At 37.4% G+C, this 20,548-nt stretch overlaps 1 protein-coding gene across 6 annotated transcripts in view; it reads right to left on the bottom strand.

The window, feature by feature from the left end:
* The window catches only part of Lyst (lysosomal trafficking regulator), a 152,838-nt gene that overhangs the window by 52,388 nt on the left and 79,902 nt on the right, over positions 1-20,548 (bottom strand). For 5 of the 6 annotated variants that reach the window (XM_075970201.1, XM_075970200.1, XM_075970199.1 and 2 more), the window contains 9 exons: positions 18,089-18,704; positions 16,985-17,162; positions 14,525-14,694; positions 13,077-13,307; positions 11,170-11,336; positions 10,290-10,442; positions 5,766-5,921; positions 4,877-5,068; positions 1,226-1,404 (listed from right to left, as the gene is read on the bottom strand). In XM_075970201.1, the coding sequence (XP_075826316.1) occupies positions 1,226-1,404; positions 4,877-5,068; positions 5,766-5,921; positions 10,290-10,442; positions 11,170-11,336; positions 13,077-13,307; positions 14,525-14,694; positions 16,985-17,162; positions 18,089-18,704 (2,042 nt within the window). The remainder of the gene's footprint in view (positions 1-1,225; positions 1,405-4,876; positions 5,069-5,765; positions 5,922-10,289; positions 10,443-11,169; positions 11,337-13,076; positions 13,308-14,524; positions 14,695-16,984; positions 17,163-18,088; positions 18,705-20,548) is intronic. The other variant, XM_075970202.1, reaches the window with a different exon arrangement.

A 20,548-nucleotide genomic window follows, 5' to 3' on the forward strand; every position in this document is an offset into this window, starting at 1 on the left:
AGACAGATTTAAATAATATTCAGAACTTTATATATTTTTGCCACATGTACAAAATGAGATAAGCACAGAAAGAGAAGCTAATGTCATGAGTCATTTTTCAAAAATGACCAAGGGATTACATATTGTCAATTAAAATCAAATCAAAACAACAAGAGAACAATGGTAAGTAAGGTCACCTTGATTTTACAATATAAAAGACAAGGAACTCATAATAAAGTTGAGTCAGTACCACCACACTAATTACAATAGTTACAAATTTAGAACTATATAGAAATTGATCAATTTTCCCTAATATATACCCAACAAGTTTATTTTAACTGTAGCTCTACCAGTAGTCTAGTATTGACCAAGCCACCTGGGCTTAATATTGGAATTATTATAGAGTTTACCCAGAACTTCAGAAAGGCTTTCCAATTATTTCTACTCTTAAGACCTTATGTCTGAGTGATTGAATTCTAAGTGCCTCTACAGTTTATTTAATGATCAGAGACGGACACTAAAATCTAGTTCAGATTCAGAGATTGACAGTGATGACTCATGGCATTCTAGAATTAGACTGGCTTTTGGTACTACTGACATAGTGAACTGATCAATTTGTTCCCCACAGTCAAATATAAATGATCTAAAGAAACTCAAGTGAGATGATAGTAAGTGAAGTCAGACACCCATCAATATTCTCTATATTATTTTGAAGGTACCAGATATGTTTATTCCAAGACCCAAACATTATATTAATTAAAAAATTCAAGAATGTAGCTATAAATAAAGCCTTTAAAAAACAGTATATTCATTTACAGCCACAGTAATCATCAAAACCTTACTCTTCCCTGATGCTACATGAGGTTCTTCATTTTGTAACAAGTAGGTCAGCAAAATATATTATTCTATTATTGAAAGTCTATGCCAGGGATAATGGCACACACCTGCAATCTCAATTAGCAGGAGTCTGAGACATGGAAATGTTAAGTTCAAAGTCAACATAGGCTACATAGTGAATTCTTACTTCAAACAAACAAACAAACAAAACAAAACAAGACAAAACAAATATCTCCAAAATAAAAAACAACAACAAAAAACAAAATGGAATAACTAATTCAAATTGTTTTGACTGCAGAAAAATGCTGAACAGCAAGAAGAAATATGATTTTGGAAACTCACAGTTTAGACATGTAGCCCTCTATTCAGTTTCTGTAAAAGGACACTTCTAATTCACTAAGGTACTTACAATAGACACTTTGAATCCATCTACCAGATATGTGAACATTTCTCTCTGAAATGGATTGCATATAGAAGGTTGCTCGTGACGCATATCTTCTTCAGAAATTTCAGTCTGGGAAACTGAGGTCTTGCTTTGGGCTGCATTTTCTGGAGTTCTCAAAATGTCAATAATATCTGAATTCAACTCTTTAAATTAAAAAAATTAAAAATTAGTTAACTCACTGATTATATACATATAGTAATGATGTTGGTAAAATTACCATCTATGGAAAAGAGGTAGGATAAATAACCTGAGGATATTTAATATAGCCATAGAAAATAATTTTATATTTACCTAAAATTACATATAATACATATAACTGTGTATATTTTAATGAAGTTATGCCACTTGGGATCTCCAAAGCCATATACAAAACCGCAAAGAAGTCGGGACCACGAGGGGTGCACCCACCCACTGAGACAGTGGAGCTGATCTATTGGGAGCTCACCAAGGCCAGCTGGACTGTGACTGAAAAAGCATGGGATAAAACTGGACACTCTGAACATGGCGAACAATGAGAGCTGATGAGACGCCAAGGACAATGGCAAGGGGTTTTGATCCTACGTAATGTGCTGGCTTTGTGGGAGCCTAGCCAGTTTGGATGTTCACCTTCCTAGATATGGACGGAGGGGGGAGGACCTAGGACTTACCACAGGGCAGGGAACCCTGACAGCTCTTTGGACTGGAGAGGGAGGGGGAAAGGAGTGGGGGGAGGGGGAGAAGGGTGGGAGGAGGGGGAGGGAAATGGGAGGCTGGGAGGAGGTGGAAACTTGTTTTTTTTTCTCATTTTCTCAATAAAAAAAAAAAGATTAAAAAAAAAAAACCTTGGTACTGGGCATGAAAAACCTCCCCTTTCAAGTTGCTGGTTAGAAGAGGCCAAGAGACTCCCAAAACAATATGGGTTATTGCTGTTGTCCTTGGTTGCCTTCCAGAAGTCTGAAGATAAGTCCCTATTACTGAAGATACCATGCACTGTAGACACAGGATTTTGAAGACTCTAGCTGGATCTGACCTGAAAGCCTTCTTCCTAAGTACTAGCTGTCATTATACAGGAAAATGCTATTCCAGCTGCCAAGAAAGGAAAGCAATCCAGCTGTGACACCTATAAACCACAATGACCAGCACAGCAAGATATTCTTGAAGGTATATCTAGGCAGTAATCAACAGCTATCAAACTGGATTTAAGGGCTGTTAAAGGAGAGAAATCATGCTGGATACTATAAATCTAGCCAACTGCCAGCAGCTAGTGATGCCATGGATTTTGGAAGAAAACCTGCAACTGCCATTTTCTTAAACCAGTGTAATTTATAACCACATTCTAAATAGTTATCCTTGTACTCACAGAAGAGTGTAGCTCTCACCCCTCATTAAAGAAGCTTCTTTTTGTAGCAGATGAAGATCACTTCAGAAAGTCACAATTAATCAAAATGAACAGAACAACTGATCATGAGGTACCCAACCCCAATTGATACATCTACAACACAACCTTATACCTACAGCTTAGAGAACATTGTGGAACTTAGGGTAGAAAAATTGTAAGAGCCAGAAGACCTGGAAGTCTTCTGTAAGATAGTATCTTCTAGATATTACAGGGAAGTTGCACTCAAGAAATTTCAACAATATGATTGCTTAAACAAGACCTGAACAATGACAACAGTTGACACATCAAAGTAGACGGGAGAAACTGCAGAGCACTACTCCTAGATGAAAAGTTACAGGCAATAAACAACTACTGAGAGGAGGAGATTTAGCCTTCCCCTGAGATGAGCACTTCAACGGTTATCCAAAACCAAGTAATCAGTACTGAAAACATATACATAAAGCAACACTAAATGGATTCAGCAAGTTGCATAAAAAAGAAGGTATGAATTCGAGAGGGAGCAGAAAGGGAGAGGCATGGGAAGAGCTGAAGGTAGGAAAGAAAGGGGGAAAATGATATATTTTAATTAAATTTATAAAAAATCCTCTAGTCAGGTATACTGGTACATGCCTTTATTCTCAGCACTTGGGAGGCAGGTAGATATCTGTGAGTTTGAGGCCATCTTGGCCTGCACAGTGAGTTCCAGGACAGCCAGGGATTGTAGAGATTGTTCCACACAAACAAACAAAAATAAAAAATTTTAAATCTGTATTACTATCTTACCATAGTATAAATGTGGTAGATGTACTAATTAAAATAGATAAAATGTGATCAAACAGTGAATTCACTTAAAACAATATAGGTATTTAAAAGTATTTCAGTTACGAAATTGTAAAGGTCAAATTTGCTAATGAAGATGAAAAGTGCTAGAAATTACTAAGACCATTCGACTCCTGTACAAATCAACTGAAAGGCCACATGGCACAGATTAGATGGATCTGGGATGGATAGCTACATGCACTAGCCTTTTAATGCTATAATGTGATAATCTTGGTTCAGTTTGGATTTAGTATGGAAGTCTGTTGTTCTAAATATAAATTTAAAAAGTTAAAGCAGAAACACAGTCACAAAATTCCCCTTGGGCTTGCCATATGTTTTTATGGGCAGACGATTACTTCTTTCTTCCTATCTTCCTTGGGTTACCAGAATAATTCTTTAAACTAATTTTTTAAGATTTTTAAGAAAATTTTATTTTTATCTTCGTGAATGTTAGGCCTACATGTATATCTGTGCACCACATACATGCCTGGTGCTCTCAGAGGTCAGAAGAAGGCATCAGATTCCCTGGAACTGAAGTTACAAATGGTTGTAAGCCACCATATGGGTGCTAGAACAGAACCTGGGTCCTCTGCAAGAGCAACAAGTGCTCTTAACTCTGAGCCATCTCTCCAGACTCCTTGAATGGTTTTTAGAGTTCTATTCTGACTCACTGATGGTGCTTTAATTTTTCAATTTTACTGAAAGAAATTATATTCTATATATAAAGTGTGCAACTTGATGCTTTGGTATATATACCAAATGTTAACTTATCGAATGATAATGTTAGGGAATACTCATCAGTCCTGATATAATTGTGTGTGTGTGGCCTCAAACTTGTAATCTTATAGCCTCAGTCTTCACAAGTATGCACCATTGAACATAGCTATAATACTTTTGTTGCTACTACATCTTAGGTTCAAACAGTTCTCCCACCTCAGTGCTGGGATCGCCACAGGCACAAATCACTGTGTCTGGCTGTCTCCTAAAAACATTGTAAAAATACAGAAATGCAAGGTAAATTGGAGATAGATAGGGGCCGAGGAGGAAGAAAGTGAGTTTGACCATAAAAAGGCAACATGGCAATTCTTTCTGGGGATGGAAATGTCCTCCTTGACTATATCCATGTCTCCTTACTGAGAGTGCCACTGCATTTTAATTTTGCAAGATTCCATGGGGAAAAACTGTAGGATCTCTTTATTATTTCTAATAATAGCCCATGAATATATTACTTTGTCAAAAAAAAGCTGAAAAAAATATTGTTTTGAAATCAATGGCTAACACAGACTAGTACTTAACACATTAAGAAGTAGGGTATTAGTCTCTGACATAAGGCTCCAGAAGAGAAAACATAACGTCTTAAAAAAGCAAACCTAATCACCTCCATCTGATATATTTAAACTTGTAAATCTGCATTGAAAGGGAGAAAACCGAGTTCTGACCTTGGTAAATGATCCTGTTCACAGCCAAGATGATGAGTCTCTGCAGTCTCTGGGCGAGCTCTGCCTCCGAGGCCTGGCTGGGGTGCTCCTGGCTCATCCTCCTCTGCATCATAGTGTGTAGCTCATCACTGGCCACCGAGCGCATCTTCATTAGGAGAGACTCTGTCTGAGCCAGGGGGAATTTTCGAGGACCTTCAAGTACATAAATTATCCAATGCCACAGTAAATGATGGCCAATGAACTTATTTTTACTATAATTTTTTGATTACTTGTCATGAAAAGAAAAACTTTTTATTACAAAATTAATTTATATTAAGGAAAAAGAGTAAGAGAAGTTAGCACTTTTCCTTCTCCAAAGAAGTGCAACAGTACTACTGATTTAAAGTCCAAAATAACAGCATTGAAGCCAGTGACACAGGAGGATGCTGATCATTTGTCCAAGTCTGAGTCTTCTGAAAAACTCAGAGTATCAGACGGGCTTGTGTAGCTTTGACACCCGATAGACTATTTGCACTGTTTCACTTCCTTGTATTCCAAAATCATCAACAGTTTTAAAGAATAAGACATTTAGGTTAAAAAAAAAAGGAGAAGAGAGAAGAAGAAAAGGAGGAGAAAGAGGATGAGGAGATGATCATGACCATAATAATTTAGTAATAATGTTACTATGCCCTGGTAATCCCTGTTGAATCTTATAGTTTGGAAAATTATACATAATGACAAATAAGAAATCAGTCAGCAAGAGTGAAGAAATCACAAAGTAGATAGAAACCCAGTGATTTGTCAGTTCAATGATTGGGGTGAACGCATCATTTGGGAAGCATTTCCTGAGAAGAAACACCTCCCCAGACTGAACAAGGCAAAGTGCTGTTTGTTCCTGCGCTTACTGCACCTGCTCTGGGAAGCACTGCACACATGGTGCATCCAGGAGAGAGCGGGGAGGATTCTTGATTTAATGGACTGAAGAAGGGCATCGGAAGCTGGCCATAGGAACCAAAATGACGTCTTGGTATATGAGGAGTAATAGAACCCTTCACTGGAATTGAACCTTTGTTTTTAAATTATGAAAACAAATATCAATTTCCATCAACAACTTGTTTTTACAAATTACTTGCATCTAACAAAACTATTACAGGTTTTAATGACTCACCCTACATAATATTTAAATTTTTAATAGTTTTTTTTTAGATTATCCGCTAGTAAGTATTTTTAATCAGTTAATAATTTTGGTGGGTAGAGTCACCTTTCAGGCAAAAAAAAAAAGAAACAAAAAAGAAAATTATCCTTAGAGATATTAAAAATATTATTGTTGGACAATATTCCTAATCTTCAAGGTCAATTCATCCTCAAACATACCCCGGGCAAGACAAAGCAGTAAGACACTGAGTAAGAGTCTCACATGGTCTTTATTTGTGAGTGCGGACGTGTACTTCAGCACTCATGCTTTAGAGCCACACGGCCAGGGGAAGCCTTTAGCACTTCTTTCTCTAAGCCCCAGTTTCCTTGTTAGAAGATACATATTAAAAAAAAATAAAGCAGAGCTATGTCACAGGAAGATATTTACATTTGCTTATATGCTCATCCGTCATTCCCTCCAGTTCTAAGTACGTGGCTGGTTCACATTAATTATTTGATAGTTGAATGAATGAAGAGCATTTTTATCAAGAACATTAATTAAATAATGGATATAAATGCAATATTTATCTCATCCCTCAAAAGAATAAAGCATATTTCATGTTGATATTATTTTTATTGGTTAAAATACAAAGGAAATTCATTTGTGTGCTAATTATACTAATCTATTATCTATCTGTATGAATGATACTTTACATGGATATATATCATCTCGAATAATACTCTACTACTTCCTCTATTTTTAAGTATTGAAGATAATATTTAAAGTTTTTTAGTTGAAAAACTGTATATTATGATCTTGTTTATAATGGCAACAGCTCAAAGTAAAAAAGCTAGGGAAGATCACAACACACAATACAGGAACTACCAAACATCCATTAAAGGACATTTGTGCTCTTTAATGTGAAAGGATGTCTATACTGATCAGAAATAGAGGTTATTTTATAAACAGTTGGTAGAGAATGATACCATTTAGGCAAAAATATCCTCCCATCTCTCCCCCCCCACACTTTTTCTCTCTCTCTCTGTGTGCACATGAGTGAAAAGTCTGAATCTGGCCCCATTCACTGGGCTGACAGGAACTCAGGACTGCCCAACAGAATGATCCACATGTGAGGCTGAAGGAAGACTGATCTGGAACATAACAATGTCTACCTCCTCTGTGAGTTTAAACATTGAACAAATGGGACCTACTTAAACTGAGAAGCTTCTGTAAAGCAAAGGACACTGTCACTAAGACACAAAGGCACCTACTGACTGGGAGAAGATCTTCACCAACCCCACAACAGACAAAGGTCTGATCTCCAAAATATATAGAGAACTCAAGAAACTAGACTTTAAAAGGCTAATTAACCCAATTAAAAAATGGGGCACTGAACTGAACAGAGAATTCTCAACAGAAGAAGTTCAAATGGCCAAAAGACACTTAAGGTCGTGCTCAACTTCCTTAGCAATCAGGGAAATGCAAATCAAAACAACTTTGAGATATCATCTTACACCTGTCAGAATGGCTAAAGTCAAAAACACCAAGGATAGCCTTTGCTGGAGAGGCTGTGGAGGACGGGGTACCCTCACCCATTGCTGGTGGGAATGCAATCTTGTGCAACCACTGTGGAAGTCAGTGTTTCGGTTTCTCAGGAAATTCGGGATCAACCTACCCCTGGACCCAGCAATACCACTCTTGGGAATTTACCCAAGAGATGCTCTATCATAGGACAAAAGCATTTGTTCAACTATGTTCATAGCAGTATTATTTGTAATAGCCAGAACCTGGAAACAACCTAGATGCCCTTCAATAGAAGAATGGATGAAGAAAGTATGGAATATATACACATTAGAGTACTACGCTGCGGTAAAAAACAATGACTTCTCGAATTTTGCATGCAAATGGATAGAAATAGAAAACACTATCCTGAGTGAGGTATCCCAGACCCAAAAAGATGAACATGGGATGTACTCACTCATAATTGGTTTCTAGCCATAAATAGGGGCCACGGAGTCTACAATAGGTGAACCTAAAGAAGCTAAGTAAGAAGGTGAACCCAAGGAAAAACATATAGTTATCCTCTTGGCTAAGGGAAGTAGACAAAATTGCCGGGGAGAAAATTGGGATTTTGGGGGTGGGGTGGGATGGGGGTAAGGGGAGATGGGGAGAGAAAAGGTAGAAGGGAAGGAGGGGGGGACTTGGGGAAACAGGAGGATTGGGATAAAGGAAGGTTGGATAGGGGAGCTCGGAACCACAATTCTTAGTTAAGGGAGCCACTTTAGGGTGGCCAAGAGACTTGACCCTAGAGGGGCTCCCAGGTGCCCAAGCTGAGGTCCCCAGTTAGTTCCTTGGGCAGCTGAGGATAGGGAACCTGAAATGACCCTATCCTAGAGCAATACTGACGAATATCTTGCATATCATCATAGAACCTTCATCTGGTGATGGATGGAGATAGAGACAGAGACCCACACTAGGGCAATGGACTGAGATCCCAAGGTCCCAATGAGGAGCAGAAGGAGGGAGAACATGAGCAAAGAAGTCGGGACCACGAGGGGTGCACCCACCATCTGAGACAGTGGAGCTGATCTACTGGGAGCTCACCAAGGCCAGCTGGACTGTTACCGAAATAGCATGGGATAAAACTGGACTCTCTGAACATGGCAAACAATGAGGGCTGATGAGACGCCAAGGACAATGGCACGGGGTTTGTGCTGGCTTGGTGGGAGCCTAGCCAGTTTGGATGCTCACCTTCCTTGATATGGACGGAGGGGGGAGGACCTAGGACTTACCACTGGGCAGGGAGCCCTGACTGCTCTTTGGACTGGAGAGGGAGGGGGAGAGAAGTGGGGGGAGAGGGAGAAGGGTGGAAGGAGGGGGAGAAGAGTGGGAGGAGGGGGAGGGAAATGGGAGGCTTGGAGGAGGTGGAAATTTTTTTTATTCTCCTTTTATCAATAAAAAAAAAAAAAGAATGTAAAACCTACATGTGATACTGCTAGAGAAACAAGATTCCATGCCATGAAATATAGGAAGTGACCACTACAGTTAGAAATGGAAAAGGACACAATTTTTACCTGGGACAGAAGACATATAAAATGGGGGGAGTGGTTCAAGAAGAGAGACTCTGTCCAGACATTCAGGGGCAGCAAGTTTAGTTACATGAATATTTTGTAAGTTTGATTTATCATAATTTAAACATATTACTACAAACATACTTAGATGTATTTTCTATGTGTGGGCTTTTCATCACATGGCTTTAGAATTTTGCATAGCATTGAACCCAAAGATGAAAATTAGTACAAAGGGAAAAAGGTCTGAACTTAAAAGCCTTTTAAACTGTGAGAGTAACTCCAAGAAATATACCAAGCACTTTGTTCATATGTATCCAAGTGTGTGCATAAAACAGCTACTGCAGATACTATGTTCTAAGCAGCAGCTAAACTACTATTACATTCTATCACATAATTATGTATATCCACTGTATATAGATAATAGACACATATGTATGTTTATGTGTATATGAACATAGATCCTAGGTTATCTTTCTAGTTTATGTTTCTATAAAAAGCAGCAGTTTTTGTGGAAAATGTACCAGCATTTATCATTTGATGATTCACACAAATTCACAGAAAGCTCTGACACCATGTGTATTCTATTCATTTGCAAGATACTCCTATCTGCCTGGATTCTGCACTTTGCTTTCTTCTAGTCTATACTCCTCACAGAAGTCAAAGTTCTCTCTACACAATGAACATCTATCTGATTATATCATGCACCTCCTAACAACCTGATGACTTCCATTAGGATAAAACCTGGACAAGGTCTGTACAGCGTCTTCTGGTACAACATTTTCTGCTGAAAGGAAAACTTTCTAGATTTTATAATTAGATTCTTTGGGGGAGGGGGAACGGTTAAGACATGGTTTCTCCGTAGCTTTGGAGCCTGTCCTGGAACTAGCTCTTGTAGACCATGCTGGTCTCAAACTCAGAGATCTAACTGCCTCTGCCTCCCGAGTGCTGGAATTAAAGGTGTGTACCACCGCTGCCCAGCTATAATTTGAATTTTTTTTTTAAACCAAGAAATACAGTTTAATTCCTTGGAGATGAGACTTGGTATGTTAGATAGGGCTAGCCTCAAACTCCCAGACACATACCTGCCTCTGTTTCCCTATTGCTGGGATTAAAGGTATGTGCCTCCATGCCAAGCAAGAAAAATACTTTTAATGCAAATGACATCAGAATACAGGAGAGTATAACTGCCTTCAATGTGTAATTATTAAAATGGCATTTTAATACTCACCAGCAATGCTTCTCCGCTTCTGAGACACTGCATGGTGGTGAGCAGAAGGCGACTGGACTGTATCTATTGGATTTTCAGAGTCATGATTGGCTGTGCTCCTTATAAACTCCAAAGCAGCCTGGAGAACTCTAAGCTGCAGGGCCAAAGCCATATCTAAACCCAGAAGAGACGAGAATGTTTTCAAGCTATCATTGTTTGAATGTTTTAACTAAATTAATATATCATCTACTATATAAGGTATGTAATATTCAATATCTAAACAAACCACAATATTCAATATCAAAACGAAAAGAGCTTAGACATAAGTTAAAAATAATGTTAAAGAAAATTCCTCTACGGGCACTATAAATTTTTTGTTATTTTATTTGAGACAAACAATGTCTCCTGTATCCCAGCCTGATTGTTAACTTGCTATGTAGCTGAAGATGAACTTGAACTCCTGATCCTCCTGTCTCTACACTTTGAATATGTATCATCATACTCAGCCTTACTATAGAAATTTGAATTAAAAAAATAACAAACCATAAATGTATTTCATTTTAAATAACTATCAAAATCAGTAATTTTTGTAAAGTAAAAGCTTCAATAATCTGCATGCTTTCAGGTTTCAGTGACTTTATTAGCTCCAATTAAAGAAAATTAAAGATCATTCCTCTTCCACATAAGCCTCTGCATTCTACTCTTTGCATTTCTATTTAAAAAAATGTTATTAGTTTCTGCCAATAATATATTGCCAGAAACTAATTATATCACGTCATCAATCACTCTATTTTCAACCATCCAAAGGCTGCTTTTTAATAACAATACCAACACAAAAAAATTAAGTTTAAACTTTCAGTAAAAGAATTATGAGAAAAATTTCTTAAAAATTGATTCTTACTTTGTGTCCTCTTGTTTTTGCTATTCTGAAGATAGCCAAGAAGTACAATAAGGTCTTCAATAACTCTAAAATACTGTGAGCCCGAGGAACTGCAAGCGTGAATTGTAACTGCTATGAGAAGTTGCTGTATATCACAGGCAAGCAATTTGTATTCGTTCAAAGGAATGCTAAAATGAGCCAAAAACAAAACAAACAAACAAAAAACCCAAGACATTTATAAGTAAAATAGCCAACAATTTAAGACAAAGAGCTGGTTAAATTCTATGCTATCAATATGCATTCATGCAATACTTATTTTTGCTTACCCTATGGTGAGCAATATACCCTGTACACTAGGAATGGAAAAAGACATTTTGAGTCCTGTCAAAAATACAGTCTTGCAGAGAATTAGATAAGTTAGGAGCGCATCAGATACAGCAGATAGAGATTAACACAAGATACTAAGGGAATACTCACACAGGTTCCTAGCCTACATGAAGGGTGAAGAATAAGGTGTAGTAACAAAACTAAGGGTTAGTCAATTTGAACTGATTAATTAATCTCCCTGCTTTTCAGCTGTATAAATTCATTTTAGGGATTATAAGTTTAAAGTTATACTGAACTTGAATGAAGGATAATAAGCTTGAACGTGTATTAATCACTTATAAACACACAATAAATATGAATCAGTTACTATGCCCACAAGTTTAACCTTGATGATCTACTCAGGTATATGACACAGGCTCAAATACTTTCTATATTTAGTTTTTTCAAATTAAGTAAGGGTTAGAAATATAAGTTTCTTAGGGCCAATTAATACAGTATCACACAGGGGCTATCAGTATGATTTATTTTTAGGAAAAACTATTTCAGAACAAACCTATAGGCATCTTCCAATCTTTACCAATTTTTTGCACTGCAATCAATACTAAATGTGCTGAGGAAATACAATACTTTGTGTTTTTACTTTTCATATGCACAAGCACATGAACCCTATATATAATAAGTGCCCAGTGAAAGCTGAACTCAGTGAGTATAAGGAGTCTATCTTTGCTCCAGACAATCACTGGATACAGATATGTTCTATACTCTGCGAAAATATGGACAACATTTAGTGCTTTGGTGTACAATAAGATGGTGCATATACAGATTCCTATTTTAAAATTATGCTAATAAAATGGTAACTATATCAGACGTGGAGACATCAAAAACACAGAATCTAATTAAGAATTTACTTTTCAAAGCTCTTACTCAACTGGCAGGCAGCCCTTTGTAAGTGTCCTTTTGACTATTAGAAGTTAGCTTGTACTAGCAGTGAGAACATACTATCATAAACTGACCACAGTATCAGTGATACAGCAGCAAGTGAGTTAAAAGAGATGAGACACGTTCTCTGCTGTTCCTGAGCTGCAAGTGGATCAGTGAGTTATGTAGCTCTATCTGATCTATTCCTAACTGAGGGGAGAGGGGGTTGAACTACAGAGACTATAGTGGAAGCTTGATAAACATACCTGAGAGTAAACTTACCGTCTTCAATTCTAAATGCTCAAAACCAAGTCATATAAGCAAACTATTTTTAATCAAACATCTCATCTTGGAGATGAAAACATGCCATCTCCAAGTTAACTTAATTTTGTGGGAAAGAAATTCTTTTAAAGTATTACAAAACAAATCAACTCTTTTTTTTTTCTTTTGTTTTTCTGAGACAGGCTTTCTCTGTGTAGCTTTGGTACCTCTCCTGGAACTAACTCTTGTAGACAAGACTAGCCTCGAACTCACAGAGATCTGCCTGTCTTTGCCTCCCAAGTGCCGGAATTAAAGGCGTGCACCACCATTACCTGGCTAAAACAAATCAATTCTTTAAGGTAACAGTCTAATGATCTTATCAGATGTAATTTAAATTATCAGATGCAATTTAATAAACTTACTTCTTTTCTAATCCATTCAGGGCTGCTACTGTATTACACAACACATAGAGTAGACCATTATCCAACAACATGTCTGCTACCTTAGAACAAGAGTTTAAGACTTGAAGAAGAAGTAAGAGAGCATTATGCAAGAGTATATTGTCATAGAGAGAGGTCTCTATTAGTCCCAGTACTGGAATGATAGACCATTTTTGGAAAAGTTCCATGTGTTTCACCTCCTCCAGATCAAATCTGTAATAAATAAGATACAGGGAAGAGCATGTTAGGAGCAGTCAGAGACAAACTGGAAAAATATGTTTGATACCACAAAGCTGTTTTTAACCTGATTTTAAAGTTATCAAAAAAGTGTTGGGAATAAGGATTTGTAATTTTTTTTAAAAAAAGATGATAGTATCTAGTAAGGCAAAACCTAAGAAAAATGCATAAATACTCAGGTGAAATATACACACAATTTCATAACTTCAATTGATTCATCTGAATTCATCCACTGACAATCTTGTATTCAAAGAACATCTGCCATGTGGAACTATACAGTGTAAAGGAAAAAATTTACAAACTATTTTAGTGACAGTGAACTACTAAGAACTACTAAGAATAGCTCAGTACACATGAACAAATCCATGACTTAATATCACTTGCTTCTGTGGTGCAGCAGAATTCTAAATATTTTATATATTTTCCTCATTGACAAATCAGTATGATAGTGTCTGCCCAAATTTCGTTACAAGAGTGTTGTGAGACTAAAATAAGATAATGCAGAATTGCTCTAAAAGAAAACAAAACAAAACAAAAAATTCATGCAAATGAAAATACTACTAAAATTACCATGGCTGGGATTTAGCTCAGCAGTACAGCACTTGCCTGGCATGCAAAAGGTCCTTGATTTGATCTCCAGCAATACACACATATGAATAAAATGACCACAGTAAATAATCTAAGTTCCCCAAGGTCTGAATTTGTCTACCACACTAAAGAAATATATATTTTTTCTCTATCAAACAGAAAAAAAATTGTGCCAAACTTTTAGTTTCAGCAAATTTTCTTCTTTATCTTTGCTTGTATTGTTAATCCTCAAACATTACACCAAAGTCAAATCTGAACAATCAGCACATCCAGAAATCCCAAGGAAGGATTCTGAGGGGACTGAGGATGTCCTGTATGGGTCACAAATATCATATAATTGAGATTAAAGGGGCCACCTTACTTTCAGGGTAGCTTTCTCATGATATGTCAAATCTTCTGTCTCTTTCACTTTCTACTGCAGTTGTTTGTTTCCAGTTTCTAACTAGTGAATAAAACACTAAGAAAGACGTAAAAAGATTGTCATATATAAAATAATAAATTAATTCCCTGGAAAATGACTTATAGAATTTTTTCTGATGATCCCAAAGGATCACCTAATTTTATATATAAGACAAAAGATCTCTTAGTTATGGCAGAGAACTCACTCTTCATCCAGGCCAATGTGTCGACCAAAGAACATTTCAGTGAAGCACTCCAACAATTCTTGAGTTCCCCGATGAAGATATAACTGGTTGGCTAGTAAGGAAAAGCCGCGGTTCTTCAGGAACTTGTCCCTTTGTTCTTTGGATGCTCTGTTAATATAGGCATGTAACAGCTAAAGAAAAAATTAAGACCATTTAGATGTTAACATTTAATATGTATAAATCAGACTGTATATTATTCTTGTATTTGTATTACCTGCTACTCATATACATAGCCACATATAGAGAAAGTTAAAAACCATGTCACGTGCATAGAGATTAACAGGCCACTCTGGGATGTTAGTGGTGACACTTTCTTGGGGATTTAATACTTCTTTGATGATGTTCTGTAGCTGAGCAAAGGATCTAGCAGTCTTCTGGGAGCCATGGTTGAATGTAAGCAGAAAATTATGTCTAATTCAAAGGGAAAGAAACCAGTGCACTGTATTTTTCTTCATATCTGCACACACACACACACACACACACACACACACACACACACACACACACAGAGAGAGAGAGACCTCTATTTCTAGACTTCTTGAGAGATCCTGAGCAAAAGCCTGAATTTCCATCTTAAGACTTCTTTCTTTTTCCTCCTCTCCTTCCTTTCCTTCTTTCTTAACAGAAATCTCAGAAACTATACACACATGCGCGCGCGCGCGCACACACACACACACACACACACACACACACACACATTCACAGAATTTTTAAACTTTATATACTTATTTTGTATGGGGGAGGTAGAGTTGTGTGCCACAGTGCACATGTGGAAGTGAGAGAATAACATGTGTGATTTGGTTCACTCCTACTGTGTAGGTCCTGGGGCTCAAACTCATGCTATTAGGCTTGGTGCTACCTTGCTACCCCTTATTTTTTAAGTCCTTAAATACAACATGTGTAAAACTCAATTAATTACTTTTCCTTCTAAACCCACCTTTCCCACATTTACTAATTTAGATCAACCATAGAACCGTCCCTCTAGATTTCAAAGCACAACATCCTCTTGGCTTCTCTATTACTGATCCCCACATATAAATATGAAGGTTTGTCTCTTTCAAAAGTCTCTCAAATCTGAGTCCTCTGACTTGTATAATTCCAGGCCATGAGCTCCTGAGTTTTCTGCTGCACTGAATTCACTGTCACAGTCATTTCCTCTCTGAAGGACTGTGCTGTCTGTAGCAAATCACTTGCTCTTCTCCCTCCTTTTCAGTCAGTCCCTCACAGTGGTGACAGGACTCTCCCCAAACATACTTAATTCACTACCCTCCATAAAGACCTGACTAAGCCTACAGCCAACTATTAAAATGCGTTTTTGGTATGAATCCTTCTTTACTTTCTCATAATACTGACTTGCTTTCCTCGTGCTCCCATTCTTTATCAACACTGCCACAGAATTCCTGACATCATACTTAGCAGGCCAATGACTTTCTCCTAGTACAAGTAAGTGCACTGATGTGAGGACTTACATTATTATCCTTTATATTCCACATAGCAGTTTTATTCTAGAACTGCAAGAAACTGAAAAACACCTACATTCAGACAAATCAAAGAAAATAAGAATCTTTAAAAGAGATTTCAATATTTGTTAGCTTTTTAACCATTTTTAGCCATTCATATAGAACATTAATTTATTCGACAGTATGTATTCAGTTCATAACAAATATGGACAAATGTTGATGCTCACAGTTTATATCAACTTTAGAGATTAAAAATGAGTACACAAATAAGAAAAAGGTGATATATATATATATATATATATATATATATATATGAATAAGGAATATGACCAGAGGGAAGTAATTCTCTTATGATAATCAGGGAAGACCTCTTTAAAAAGGAGACAGGTGAGCTGAGACTTAACTGTTCAAAAGTTGATACTACACTACAGGAAAGATTTCTACTAAACTACATAATCTCTATAACTTTTGTAAAATGGATTTACTGTTAAGATATATGAATTTATTGGTAAACTGACTGTTACAAATCAATGTATAAAAAAGACTTAAGATTGAACTGAATACTACATAAATGCCAATATGAAATAACAAAATTATAGATTGTTATTTTTTATTAATTTTATTTTATTTTGCTTTTTAATGTATATGGGTTCTTGTCTGCATGTGTGTTTATAGACTGTTTGTGTTCCTGGTGTCCACAGAGGCAAGGAAAAGGTGTCAGATGCCCTAGAACTGGAGTTACAGATGGTTGTGAACCACTGTGTGGGTGCTGAGAATTGAACCTGGGACCTCTGTAAGATCAGCCCAGTGCTCTTAACCACTAAGCCATCTCTCTAGCCACGACAGTTCATTCTTCTTAAAAATAAAATAAGCTTTAAGTCTTTACATATACTAAACAATTTAAGTTATACATATATTTATTTTCCTGATGAAGTATCATTTATGTAGTCTGTGCCCTTACTTTAATTACTCCTTGCTGGATAGCAGATGATGGATGGTTAACGAGGACTAGAAGAGTATCTGCTTGGATAATCTTGTCCATCACATCTTCAAGCATAGCATCAGGCAGGATAAGAAGAACTCCACTTAAGAGTTCATATAGCCCACAACAGATAGGTATCAAACAGTCTTCAGTGACACTGTGACAAAAAACCAGAAAAGCCTTACTAAGCATCAGAAGGAAATTCACATGAAAAACACCCTAGGAACTACAATGAGAATCAACTTTAACATGCAAAACACATGCTCAGAAAGTTTAAAAGGGCTTCCTAATTTAAGCACGCTTAACCAGCTTACCATTGTCTTTTAAGATAGATGTTTGGATGTTTTCCAGCAGATAGTAGACTAAAATGCAGTCATCGCTGCCACATATGTTACTTAAACCATCTGATGTTAACAATCCAAGTCAACAGCCCAGCATGGAGGCAGGAGGGGCTTATGAGTCTTACCCCTAACTGAGCATCTATTGATAGCTTCTGTTCTGAGGGAGGGAGGGAGGGAGGGAGGGAGGGAGGGAGGGAGGGAGGGAGGGAGGGAGGGAGGGAGGGAGGGACGGGCCCTGGTAGGTTGACCACTCTCCAGTGAGTACATAGGCAGCACAAACTGGAGTTAGTGGGTTAAAACAAAAACTACAAAAGAACATGAAAGGGTGAAGGTTAGAGAGTAAAGGGTGGATCTTAGAGGAATTAGATATATAAAATTTTCAAAGAATTAATAAAAATATATTAAAAAAATAAAGGTTCTTCATTCTCCTGGCTGCATTTCAAATGTCTCATAGGTGAACAATTCACTATCACTTAAAGTTTCATCACTCTGGACCCTGGACACGATATAGGAACATCAATCTGATGATTTCTCTGAACTAAAAATTTTTCTATCTAATAAACCACAAAAGAGATTTTTTTTGGTTACTTGGCTTTTGGGTGAATTTAGAATTCAGTATTATCTAACAACAAATGAATGAGAAGGCATCTTTCAGCCTGGTATTAAGAAGGTAATATGATCAGAAGTGGCACAATGAAGGCATTTCTAGTGCAGGGATTCTGAGGCAAGAAAACATGGGTACCTGTGAGCGCTTGCAGCTCGGTTGTAGTTTGCCTCATAAGCAGGAGAAAAGGCCAAGTTTGCCCAATCATCAGCATGCCTATCTACAAGGCTTGGCCACCTACTAGCAGCTGCAGATCCATTCTGAGAGGGAAATGCAAGTCCAAGGCTTGCAATAGTGCTGTGGCTTCGCTGGAAAGAGGCCAGTCCCTTGAGATGATCAGGTCGACGTGGGCAAGACTCATCACCAGGACTGTCATCATCTGATCTGGGTTCGGTTCCCAAGTCTCTGTGGTCTACTCTGGCCATGGGAAACCCCAGTGTTCCTCTGGAGACCCCATTAGCAGAGGCCTGGGCTGCAAGAAGCGTTTCCATTTCACAAACAGTTCTTGCAGATTCACAGCTACTGATGAATGCTTCCTCTTTGTTTGTTTTCAGTGTGTAGGGACTCCCTAAAGGATTCTGTTTCTCTGGGTGGGCATCCGCAACATTCAGTAACTTGTCAATACTATTGCCCAAACTTCCAGCCAGTTTTTGTGCTTGTATTAGTGGTGAATATGTAGGAAATGCTGGTAGACTTCTAGACCGAACCATTTCGGCAGGCATCCGCTGTGGAATGATATTGGAAGAGCTGGTTCCTAGTAAGTGTAGACAGAAAAATAGTACTTAAAAATCTATTAAACAGCACCACTTTTCTTCTGTAAGTCACAACCATGGAACAGACCACCTGCCTTGCACTATTAAAAAATCTATAAAGGGCAATTTTCGTAGACAAAAAGTACTTGAAATTCACACATGCCAAAACTATCTTTCTCTTCTTTTCCCTTCCTTTCCTTTCCTTTCCCAGAGAAAGGTAGGCTTTCTCTGTAGCTTTGGAGCCTGTCCTGGAACTAGCTCTTGTAGACCAGGCTGGCCTCGAACTGACAGAGATTCACCTGCCTCTGCCTCCCGAGTGCTGGGATTAAAGGCATGCGCCATCACCACCTGGCAAAAAAAACTATTTTTCTTTTAACTACATTTTGTTAAGCTTTCAAAAACATGTCTTTTCCTGTTTCTTAATAAAATACAATATTGATGGCATGGCTTAAAGTCATTAGGATTAATGGGTTCGGTTGCAGTGAATCAGAGTTATTTAATTTACTTAGACCATCAGTCATAGGATATAACATGACAAAGAAGAAAGAGTTCAGGCTTTACAATAAGACATGATTGATTCAAATAAAAGTTATGTTAGTTCAGTGGCCATAGGTAAACCACTTTATTACTACAGAGGTAGTTTCTGCAAATGTATGATGAATGTTCAGAATATCTACTCTGCAGGGTGCTTTTAAGGATGAAGAGAAGTCATGAGTGTGATGTACCTAATATAGTGCCCGAACTGTAACAGGTGCTTAATAAAAGGTAGTACTTGTCATTACAAAAATGGCCCTCAGACTGTTCTCTTTCCTATTTCTGCAGTTACTTACTAATGAGAAGCAATCATCTCTCTTCATAGCACTCCAATTTAATAGTTCTAACACTATTTCAGGAGACCAGAAAAATCCTTTATGACAAGAGCAGAGGGTAAAAGCACAGATTTCCCAATGTTTGACCATGAACTAGCAACAATGGAGCAGCAGCCCTAGTCCAATAGCTAATAATTCACACTGTCAGGCTCTGGCCGACACCTATTCTTCCAGGAAAGAGTGCCAAACACAGTGTCTAAGTGAGATAATCAGGTGCTTGTATGCATGTTCAAGTTTTATAAGTGTGGTAGAGTACATAGCTCCTGAATGAACTGTTTTAGAGGCAAAGCTTTCTGCCAACAAAAGAGATACACAGCTTGGAACTCTTTTCTGGTAATTCTTGATTTTGGCTAGCAGGCTAAAGTTACCAAAAGACTGTTCAAATAATCCAGTAAAAAAGTAGGGTATGACTATATTTGAAAATGTTTCAAACCGATAGAATTTTTTAAAAAACAATTCCTACAAAATACTAGATGAAACTAATTAAAACATGGCCTTAAAATATTATAATAAGTGACCATAAAATGAACTAGAGAATAACTGAAATGTTTTGGAAAATAAGCACAATTGGAAATTAACATCCATATACCTTGTCGTTCTTTTCCAAAAATCTACTTTGCCTTCAAGACTTAACAGTTGTTTGTAGTAGAGCTACAGAAGAAGACAAAGCTGTCCTGACAATAAGAGCCATAACCAGTATGAGGAAGACAGCTGCTGGGGAAGGGAAACATGTAGAGAAAGGGAAAAAAATTCATAACCAGGAAATCTACACATATTGTGTCTTCTATAAAAAACAGAGATAGTCTGTTAAAAGTAATTACGAAGACAGGAAATTACTATGAACTTAAAGACTTAAGTACTCATTCTATGGAGAGTGAAATGGGAATTAATTCTGAGCACACAATTAATGATGAGGCAAGCATTTAAAGCTTACTATAGTGTTTGGCAGAGAAGCTGGTTGGCTGGGAGCCATAGTT

This window comes from Microtus pennsylvanicus, chromosome 4 (genome assembly GCF_037038515.1).
Source record: "Microtus pennsylvanicus isolate mMicPen1 chromosome 4, mMicPen1.hap1, whole genome shotgun sequence".
Classification (NCBI taxonomy): domain Eukaryota; kingdom Metazoa; phylum Chordata; class Mammalia; order Rodentia; family Cricetidae; genus Microtus; species Microtus pennsylvanicus.